The sequence below is a fragment of the Anneissia japonica genome, unplaced genomic scaffold (assembly GCF_011630105.1).
Source record: "Anneissia japonica isolate Jap-2015-1 unplaced genomic scaffold, ASM1163010v1 scaffold736_len178028_cov180, whole genome shotgun sequence".
Classification (NCBI taxonomy): Eukaryota; Metazoa; Echinodermata; class Crinoidea; order Comatulida; family Comatulidae; genus Anneissia; species Anneissia japonica.
This window is the reverse complement of record NW_022721178.1, coordinates 6,357-17,218: the sequence shown is the minus strand read 5'-3', so window position 1 is coordinate 17,218 and position 10,862 is coordinate 6,357. Positions and strand designations below refer to the sequence as shown.

At 34.5% G+C, this 10,862-nt stretch overlaps 1 protein-coding gene across 1 annotated transcript in view; it reads left to right on the top strand.

The window, feature by feature from the left end:
* The first annotated feature begins 915 nt into the window (after positions 1-915).
* The window catches only part of LOC117111486 (28S ribosomal protein S18c, mitochondrial-like), a 12,344-nt gene continuing 2,397 nt past the window's right edge, over positions 916-10,862 (top strand). The window contains exons 1-4 of the mRNA XM_033254404.1: positions 916-1,071; positions 5,855-5,952; positions 6,704-6,787; positions 7,623-7,749. Coding sequence (XP_033110295.1) covers positions 1,020-1,071; positions 5,855-5,952; positions 6,704-6,787; positions 7,623-7,749 — 361 coding nt within the window. The 5' untranslated portion in view covers positions 916-1,019. The remainder of the gene's footprint in view (positions 1,072-5,854; positions 5,953-6,703; positions 6,788-7,622; positions 7,750-10,862) is intronic.

Here is a 10,862-nt window from a genome sequence, read left to right as displayed (position 1 = left end):
TTATTTATCAACCAGATTAACATTGAAAACATGAATATGCATATGTGCATAAAATTATGGCAGAAAATAAACTTATAATTTATAAGATTATTTTTTAAAACAGAATCAAATAGATAACGTTTTTATTTAAAAGCAGGTTTTGCATGGACGGAATTTTATTTAATATGCTGATTATTATTTCATTAATCAAACTATCGTAAAATTATTATTATTATTATTATTATTATTGTTGTTGTTGTTTGTTTAATTTTTGTTTTATGTATATGCTTAGGCCTATATAATATATATTGTATACATTTAATAATTTAATTAGAAATAATTTTTTAAACTAATTGTTAAACAAATATAATATAATGTTAATAATAATAATATAGGCCAAGGTAGACCTAATCAATTATTGATATAATAAAGGCAAATATTTAGAACATCATTAATAGAACACCTTCATGACAGTCCAGCCCTCCAAATCTTGTTTTAATAAATAACTGAATTCACTTCAATGATATATTTTGATCTTCATTCATTATTATTATTATCATTCACTTTTTATTATTATTTATTTATTTATTCATTTATTATTATTATTACTATTATTATTATTATTATTATTATTATTATTATTATTATTATTATTATTATCTGTATTATTATTATTATTGTTATTATTATTATTATTATTATTATTATTATTATTATTGTTATTATTATTATGTCTTTGCCATTAACATTATCATTGTTTCTCTGGAAGGCATCTTGTACAGGGACATATTTTTGTCTAATCAGTCTCATTACGTTTTGAGTGAAATAAAATTATGAATTATGAATTATACCGATGTCGGCACTGCGGCAGTTCCGATAGCCACTACCATAGAAAACAGCAACTTTTTGGCACTGCGGCAGTGTCGATAGAAAACGGCAGCTTTTTGGCACTGCGGCAGTGCTGATAGCCACTACCGTTGCGAAGGGCTGTTGCATGTGGGTGGAAAGGGAGGTCTAGGCCTACTTGAACTTGCTTGAACATGTTTCAGCAATTCGACCTAGGCCTAGTTGGCTGGAGAATAACAAGAAAATGTAAGTGTTTTAATTTATTTTCATAAATTAATATTGTTGTTACTTTAGATAGAGAGCACCCAAGATATTTCGTGTGTAGGCCTAGCTAGGACGTTTATTATAGTATGCATTTAGGCTAGGCCTAGGCCTAGTTGTATGAAGGGACCTGGGGGTAGGCCTAGGCCGAATTCCCCCTAGGCCTACCTAGTAGTAGTAGCCTAGCCATAGATAGGCCTTAAACCGTTTTATTTATCTCTTTGTGCCATAGAGAATGGACAATAATGCACTTTTCCTTTAGTACACATTTTCTTGCAAAAAACTTGATCAATCCTAGCTAGGCTAGGCCTAGAGGGCCTAAGCCCCCTAGGCCTAGGCATATTAATATTGTAATGTTTAAATTTATAAATTACCATCATTCAAGTACAGTACTGAACTTTATTTCCTGTATTGTTTTGATCCCATATGAATTCTCAATATTTCTAACCTATATAACCTGGTGGTAGAACAAGTTTTCTCGGATATCTGTAGGCCTAGCTAGTGTATACAGGGAGTTGTTAATTAGAAAGAGTCACAACAAAATCCTCTCTTTTGATCAGTCTACTTTTCCGACAAGATAAGAAAGCAGAGAGGTAGATAACAACGAGGTTCAATTACCGAATATGAGCATGCGCAGAAAACCTGCTTGTGCGTGACGAAAAAGCATGGCAACTAGAGAGAGTGTCAGTTATCAACTACATGCTAGCCTCAAACCGATACAACAAATATGCCCTATATCATTTCCCTACTACGAAAACATGTTCAGTTTGAACTCAAATTACGTTTCTGTACGAAACTGTAAGAAAATGAGACATAAAGAAAATGATAGTTAACAAGTTGCATAAACTATTTGTCCTAGTTATAAAACGGAGATACGTCCGGAAAATATAAAATATAAGCATTAAAACTTATCAAAAACCCATGAAAATTACAAATGACGGTGTACGAACAAACACATATAGCTCCACTTCAAATAGTCGTAACTTTTTAAAGAAAAGGCGAATTTTTATGCTGTTTTTTGTAAATTGTTCTTCGTAAAACTCTCTTGAGATGCAAATTTATTGAACAGCGAAAATTGAATAAAAAAAACTCTGCGCATGCTCTACTGGTCGTTTGTCACGAAATTATTTTCTCTACAAAGACAAAATTTTAACAACTGTGGGCGCAAGATCGTCGGAAAAGTACCCTATTGACAAAAGACAGGCAGTTAATAACGGTTCTCTTTGAAGATTCAGTACACCGCGCTTCGCTCATTGGCTGTAGATAAGTAGATATGTGTTGTGACTCCTTCTAAATAACAACTCCCTGGTGAATACAATGGCTTGTGTGCACTATAATAAACCAAGTACATCCTTCGAGACAAGTAGAGGGATACCCTGGTGTACTGGAACAGACAGCCCCTGTGGTGGACGACGAGAGTTGCTAGTACCGGGTTACCGGGTAGCACAGACACGAAGGGGTAGGGGCGAAGAAAGTCATTGATCGAGTTCCTAGTCCACATTTCAAGCGCCCTGAGCATCTTACATTAGATGGATTTGTGCGCTATACAAAACTACAATATTATTATTATTATTATTATTATAATGGTAATAACCTTGGTACAGTTACCTAGGCCCAATTTATTAGCTTTGCTAAATACCAGTGACAACTGATGTGTTTTGGTCATGACATTGGTATGCACAGGTTAACTTGACCTACCTTTCACGCCCCTTTAATTCCAATTTATAAAAAAAATCCCTACTTATAGGTCAGTTGGTTTCCCATTTTCATAGGATAAGCATCACTTTGTTTTCTCTCTCCGAATTTTGATATTCAACTTTGTATTTTCATTTGTTTAATAAATTGCAATATATTCAAAATTAGCTGTTGAGTTTGTGTCATCTTTACACTAGTCAACATCATTCTAAAATAAGTTAGTTGTGACATCATTACTGCAACTCCCAAAGTTATTTGCCTATCCCCCACAGTCCACTAATTTTTCAATTAGTGGACGCTTGGCTTGATTTATTTTGGGTTCGTGTGCAAAAAAAAATTGAAAATTACTTTTGTAAAGCAAGGTTATTAGAACCCGAAGAAAGTTATTTCAAATTCAATATTAAGTATGAACAATTAAGGAATTTTTTGAATCAATGAACCCAAATAACTAAACAAACTGAACGTTTAATAGGAATATTCTAGACCTACTATTAAAGGCTCAAGGAACGACATTAGATGAGTCTCTTGTTCAGCCACTAACAGGTTCGCATAGAAAGTGAGGGGTGTTCGGTTATTATAAACGAGCCTTTAAATCAGTATCATTAGGTTGTGCACATCCCCGAGCCAAAAATAGAAAAAGCTGGTTTTTATCAGTGCATGAAGAAAACATTTTCAAAACAGTGAAAGGATCATCAAAACTCACTCCCACAGGATTTAAGACTCAACATTCATTTATTCATGATCATATAAATACATCACAAAATTTTTTCTTACAGTAACTTACACAAAACTGAAAGACATGACAGTATTTATAACAAATTAAAAATATTATATTCGTGTAAAAAATGGACAGTATGAAAGATATTGCAATTTTGACCAGGAGAGAATGGCTTTTAGAGTATAATGCTTGTTAGGTCAGCTCTGAATTGTAATTGTCTGCTGAAGTGTTCACTAAGACTCTTCTATACATGTTATATTTTATGGCATTTAGTGCGTTTCAAAGCTAGAACAATCCTGCTGGATTTGCTTTTTATGAAATTCTGGATGGATGTTGAAATGAAAGTGAAAATGTACAGTACACCTGCACCAACTGCCAAAAAATGTTCCTGAATTGCTCAGTCATAATATAGACAAGATTTTGTTGGTACCTTGTTGTTTATTAGCAGATCTGCCGCTTGCCATTAATGATGACTTCAAATATAAATCAAATTTTATTTTTGGCCAGTTAACACATCCACCTCCACAAAAAAAAAATAAATAAAAAAAAAATGAAAATTTCTAATTAAAAGAAAAATAAAATTATGTCTGCTGCTCCCTTGAAATCTCCCAAAATAAGATATCTATATTTCGTCTGTAAATATAAATTTGAAGCATCAGTCCCATTATAATCTACACTGTTTACATAATTCACCAACACAACTTTATTCATATATTCTCCTGCCTGGATGCCTTTGTAAAAACCATGCTAAGTATTAGTAAGAAAACAATATTATATTTTACTTTTTCAAGCTCCTGTGACAATCTTTAAAACTAAATTCGCTAAACTAGAAATTGCAAATTGCAAGTGAAGTGCTGCGAAGTACAATTGCATATGTTCTTCGATTATTTATGCGAGTCAAGTGAAAATAATGAATAATAAATATAACAAATAATGAGACACGACCTATTGTCTATATTAGAACACTTCTCATTGGGTGACAAAGTTGTAATTTTTCATTTTTGTCAGAAAGTTTCTAAAGTGGTGAATTATTTTTCTAGGTTTTTTTTAATAAAGTTTCAAAAATTTCTATGTATGTGGAAAATGTAGTTGATTACCAAAGTTTACAATTTTTATTTTGAAGACTGAATGGTCTAGGAAGTGTACATTTTTTTATGGGGAAAGTTTCCAAGGGCGGGTTTTCTAGGGGAAAGTTGACTGCCAAAGAGTGTTGCCAAAGTGCGAGCCAGCGTGTTATTTGATCACAAGTGCGAGACATCACAAGTGTGAGCCAGCGAGCCATGACGTCACGACAATAGATACGTTAACGAGTTGTTCAAGGTATCACTCAGCTGAGATTTGTGGAGTACAATTCAAAAAACAACTATAGGTCTATAATGAATTATTGTGATGTTAAATAGACAATGTTAGCTCAAGGAGCGACGTTGTTTTTCATTGGGAACTTCGTCCCTTCAAGGCTAGGCCTATGCCATCCTAGCTAGTCTAGGCCTAGAGTAGGATTTTTTATTTGGTGAGATGATTTAGTATGGAGAGTTTTCAAGGCGGCAAATTTTCTAGGGGCGAGTTTGTAGAGGCGAGTTGACTGCCAACGCACCACACAACGTAAGCATGATCGAATTCGAGTCAGCTCGGCACCAAGTCAACTTGGCCACAGTTTCGCGGTCCCCTAGTATAATATATTTTTAATTATTGTTTTAAAATGTAATAATTAGCACGTTGACATAAATAAGTTTAACTGGGTTCGTAAATACTATAGGCCTCAAAATACTGTGCCGAGACTTGGGCTGAGTTGACATTTATACCGCCCATGGTTATAGTAAAAACGCTGAATTGTAATATTCAAGCATCTCGAGCTGACGTAGGAACATAGTAAAAATTAGCGTTGGTACCGTGTATGCCAGTCTACAACAAGCGTCGCCTAAATGTAATAATTAGCATGCTGAAATAGGCTAGTAAATAAGGTTAACTGGGTTCGTAAATAATATTGGCCTCAAAATATTGTGGCTGAGACATGGGCCGATTAAACGTACAAATAGGAAACCTAGAAATATAGTAAAAACGCTGAATAGTAAAACTCGAGCGTCGCAACATGCGGACGTTGGTACGTGTAGGTTAGTCTACAAACGTCGCCTAAAGTAATTGATTTTACCCGGCAGGACGAAAGAAGGAAACTCCGCTTTTCAGTCGTCTTAGGCCCTTGTTTTTTGACAACAGTGACCTTTCAGAGGTCAAATTGCTGTCAAGAATATGAATTGGCTGCTTCGTAGCAACAAGGTATGAAAAAATTCCAGGCAAGCAAACAAAGGGACTTTTATTATTAATATTATTTTTGGTATTTTTTTTTTTTTTTTGTAGGTTTGAAAATGACTGGATTCTCCAGGCTGATACACACATCGTCTATGGCCACTGGAAGGAATGCTGTAACATCTCAGGCTGATGACAATGTTGATTATGTAAGCTTATTCTATTTTTAACTAAGACCATATTTTAAACCTAAGTTTTTAATGTGAAGAGTGAAAAACGTTGTTGAGTTACTCGCCCTGTTGCGGCGCCCGCAGGGCTGTGTTTCTTCGTAAGCTAGAAGATAAGTCATATAGGCCTATTAATAAAGTTTGTATACATATTAACAAGTATGTATAGTACTGTTCGAGCACAAGTTGGAGTTTTGGTTCCAATCTAACAAAATTCAAGTCCAGGCCTAGCCTAGCCCAGCCTATCATATTAGTAGTGTAAATACATAGGAATTTCACACAAGCCCGATTTTACGTACGAATGGTTTTTACAAACGCCTCTGGGCCTGTCCCGTACGTAAATGAGGGGTTCTACTGTATATTATTTTTATCATTGTTGTTGCTGCTGCTGTTGCTGTTGATTGTTGTTGCTGCTTTATTTGTACTGGTGTGCTTTTTTCAAATTTTCATATCTAATTAAGTTAGATTAAGAGGTGTGTTTTGTGTCAATTTTGTATACCTTTTCTTCAGATTTCTTTCATTACATTTTATCATTTTTGTTTACTCTATTCTGGTCTCTCTTACAAACCCAATTGGGTTTCTTGAGGGTTCCTTTTTTTTTTTTTTTTTTAATCTTTCAAAATTTTTTTTTATCTTTCAAAAATTGCTGCTGTGGCATCAGTGGTAAGTTGCCTGGTGATGGAGGTAGCTGCCTTTATGTGTAGTCATTTGAAACTCTCTTATTATTTTCTAGCCTAAGTCTGACATGAATGATCCATATGTAGGGGAGAAACCAAAGTGCATTTTATGCCAAAACAGAGTTCCAGTTACTTATAAGGTTGGTGACTACATTGGTTTCTTATATATTTATCTTGGATAATATCCATTGCTTCTTAGCAGCAAAAAGCCATACCGGAATGAGAGAAGCTGTGTAAGAAAGAAAACAGAAAAAATATCAAAATAAATAACACAAAAATGTTAACATACCCGGTATAAGTTGAATAATGTAATATTTTTTTATCCAGTCAGTTGATCTGAATGGGTGGACCTAAAAGAGAATCCCAAGAACTATTACTTGTGTATTTAAGGATACACAGTGGTGGCAACTGAATTTGCCGAAAAGCGCCCTGGGGCTGTCCAACAGGGTTTCTTCAGTTTCTGATGAAGGCTGAATGGTCCAAGGGCGAACTGCTAATGTCAGTACTGTTGAGAGAGGGCCTGTTTTATTGATAGAATACCCAAGACACGATTATTGGTTATCTATCAATGAATGGAACAGGCTGTGTTACATCTACCAGACTACCAGTTAGTACTGTCAGGCCACCAATTTTGTTCACACATGTTATGAAGATATGAATCAAAATGGCACATATGCTATTCTACGCCTGGCTTTTGTTCACCAGTGGCATAAAGTGAAATTTGTTAGGTTTGTTGTCTGCATTCAGAAGAGCTATAGCCTAGCAACAATATATTCCTCAGGATGTATTAAACAACAGCTTGCTACACACAGCAAAGAGCAGAGTGGGACATGTACATAATTTGAGGACTTGATGAGTATTTTACTAAAGCAAATCGAAGTGGGGATGGTTGCATTTTGGGCATGATTGCCATATATATCAAGTTTTGAATTTGTAATGTCACCTTTTAACCGTTTTTAAAAATGTTTATTTCAGAATGTTCAGTTATTATCCCAATTCATCTCTCCAAATACGGGCCATATCTATGGACATCATATAACAAAGCTGTGTAGACGACAACAAAAGAAAATTTCCTGCGAGATCAAGAAAGCTAGACATATGGGTAATGTACTAGAATTTTAAACATATTTTCAGTTGTAATTTAAGCATATGGGAAACAATGGCGGACCGTCGAGGCAAACAAGGTATGCAGTGCATATCCTGGCTAAAGCAAATAAAAAAAAAAAGTAGTACAATTTCTCTGTTTTATTTAGCATTTTTTAGTCAGAATCTTCTATACCTTAATTTTGCTACAGTTCATTGGAATACCAAAATTTTTCAATGTTTGGCCTACTTTGGTATCTAGGATAAGTCACAGTTGGGCCTATCGCATAGTACTCTGAGCTGCTTAGAATTTTCCGCATGGCTTGTTTTCAATATCAACCAATCACGTATTCAGTGAGTCTATGGGAGTCAGAGCATAGCTTAAATTTGCTATTGTGACAACCGTGTGGTGGCATCAGAATAGCCAATTTTAACACTGGAAAAGAGTATGTGCGCATGCACCTTGGGACCTTCCACTGGCGATCGGGTATTCTATCTATAGGAATAATCTTAATGATTAAAGTTTAAATAAATTTGCATACTGTACATATGACCGGTATAGAAAAAATTTTGAATTATTATTATTTGAATTCAAATTTGTTAAAATGCAGGAATAGGAATTCTTTTGAAGAGAAGGCACTACAACCATGCCGGTGTTAAAAATAACATACATTTGTATTTTGACTGAAGGACACAATCTGATTCTGTATAGTAGTAGTAGGCTTACAAACTTTACCTACTAGCAGGCCCTAGCATCAGTGGCATAGGGGTCTTGAAATGGAAAGGAACTGATGGGGGTGGGAAGGTGGGGATCAGTATTTAGGTGGGGGGCTAACTTGCAAAATAAGGTGATTTGAGGTGACTTTTAACTACTTGAGCATGATTGAAAATTTGATTTTTTGAAGTATAATTTGCAAATAATGTCTATTAAATGACTGATAATGTATACATTCAGAGGTTTTAAATTTAGGCCTACTTATATTAGAGACAAACTTGCTACAACAAGGTAACGTAACATAATCATTTGATTGCTGAAATGAGAAAGCCCTGATCATAAAAGAAACCCACAAATCTAGCCATTGTATATAAATTTAATGACTTCCTTTCCAGGATGATATTTCCTACGATGAGAAATAATCTCTGCTTTGCTACAAAATGTGTATGCAGGGCAGATGAGGCACCTTCATAATGATGGCTGTAATGCTGTATCATTCACATCCCATAATTCAAATTTTAAAACATCATGCACCATGTAGAAGTGTGTTCCACTTTCATCGGTCATTGGTGATGGGAATCCCTCTTGAACGTATTATGTTAAGTGTTTCCTTAGCGACTACAGGATGTGCCGTTCAATGCGTGCATTGGTCATCCCTGCATTCCATGAATGAGAGAAACCCATTCCACTTGTCAATATGAGCTAACATAAATGTTACCTTGTCAACGAGGTCGCTGTCTCGGAACTTCTTTATGCTTTTTGATGACATTACTTTGTATACGTCATTGTAGGGGGTTTCAAGTTGATCAGAGGGTATAAACCATGTGGTGATTTGAATGCCACCAAACCTAATGTCATGCCTGTAATAAACAGAGTTTTGACATTGCGGTGTCATAGACTTTTCCTTCTTTCACTGCCAGTTCATTCTCTTGTCAGTTGTTGGTCCCAAGGAGCCTAATCTTTGTTAGGTAATTTGTCGGGTACTGTTACTGACTGCCCTGGAGCATACAGTAGCATGTTATTATCCGTGCATCTAGATCGGATTCTTCAAACAATCTTGCATAATACAGTAAATTGGTGTGGTGTCCCGTGTTAAAATCCCCCCATCTGCTATGATTGATATAATTGACTTCCCGTTTCGCATGTCTTCTTGTAGCATAGGACGCAACAGTGCATTTTGTCATCGGACCTCTATTTACTTGGTAACAGGTCCGCTGCGCTTCACTATAAGTTTGGGTCTGCCCAGTGCATCAGACGACATCTGGGGTAGATCAAGCAGTGTCAGACGGATGTACCCGCATGGCGTTATTAGATTTTTACGCCGACTTGGGAAATCATGGTCTAAATATACCGACCTGTCATCTGATGTGTAAAAACGGTGAATCTTGGACCTCCTGTCAACTGCCAGGACATCTGTCCCTGTTATGGAAAATTAAGAAAGTTTTGTATGTATATAAATGTTACAATAGTAACATTCAGAGAAGGATTTTTGAAAGTTAAAATATAGAAAGGAAAAGAAATTATGGACTGTTCCTGTTGTGGAAAATTAAGAAAGTTTTGTATGTATAAATGTTACAATAGTCGTATTCAGAGAAGGATTTTTGAAAGTTAAAAAAAAAGAAAGGAAAAGAAATTATTGATCACCCAAAATGCATCAGGTTATTTTCGTGTGTTAAAAAGAAAAAGAAAAAAAAACCAATAAATTATTGTAATGTAATTGTAATATATATATGGGTAATTTCACAGTAAATGGACATGATATCCTAACATTTTCATGGAAAAATAGAATACAGATGATTTTGGCTAAACTCTGTGGAACAGAACATATGATATCAATGTTTTGGAAAAGGGGTATTTATAAGATAGTTAGATTATCTTTTCAAAAGAAATATGCATGTTTGTATTTTAATACACTACAAATCCTATTCCCATGTAACGGACGAACAGGATTTTGACATACATTTGGGTCAATGACTTTCCATTGCACCAAAAATAAAATGCATGATTACCAATTTTTTTTAATTTCTTACTGTATATATTCACTAATTTGATAAACATTTAAAAGTAACAGATATATTTCTTTTTTAGGAATATTGGGCCATTTTTAACTTCCTAAATTTTTTGACATACAATGTTTGTGCGTTACAAAAACCATCAAATTGCATATTTTTTTTAATAAAAAAGGGTTTTATTTTTCTTTCTAGTGTTTTATCTTATTAGTTTCCAATATATTTCTTATAGAAATAATGAATCCATCCTTATATTATAATACAATTTAAAAAAAATATCCTACATCTAATTTTAGACATTTTTGTCATGTAACATTTTTGTATGGTGAAATATGGCTAAAAAGTATGTCGATTTATCATTATCTTTTTTACTGTGAATTGTGTGATCATGAAATGATTTTTAATATG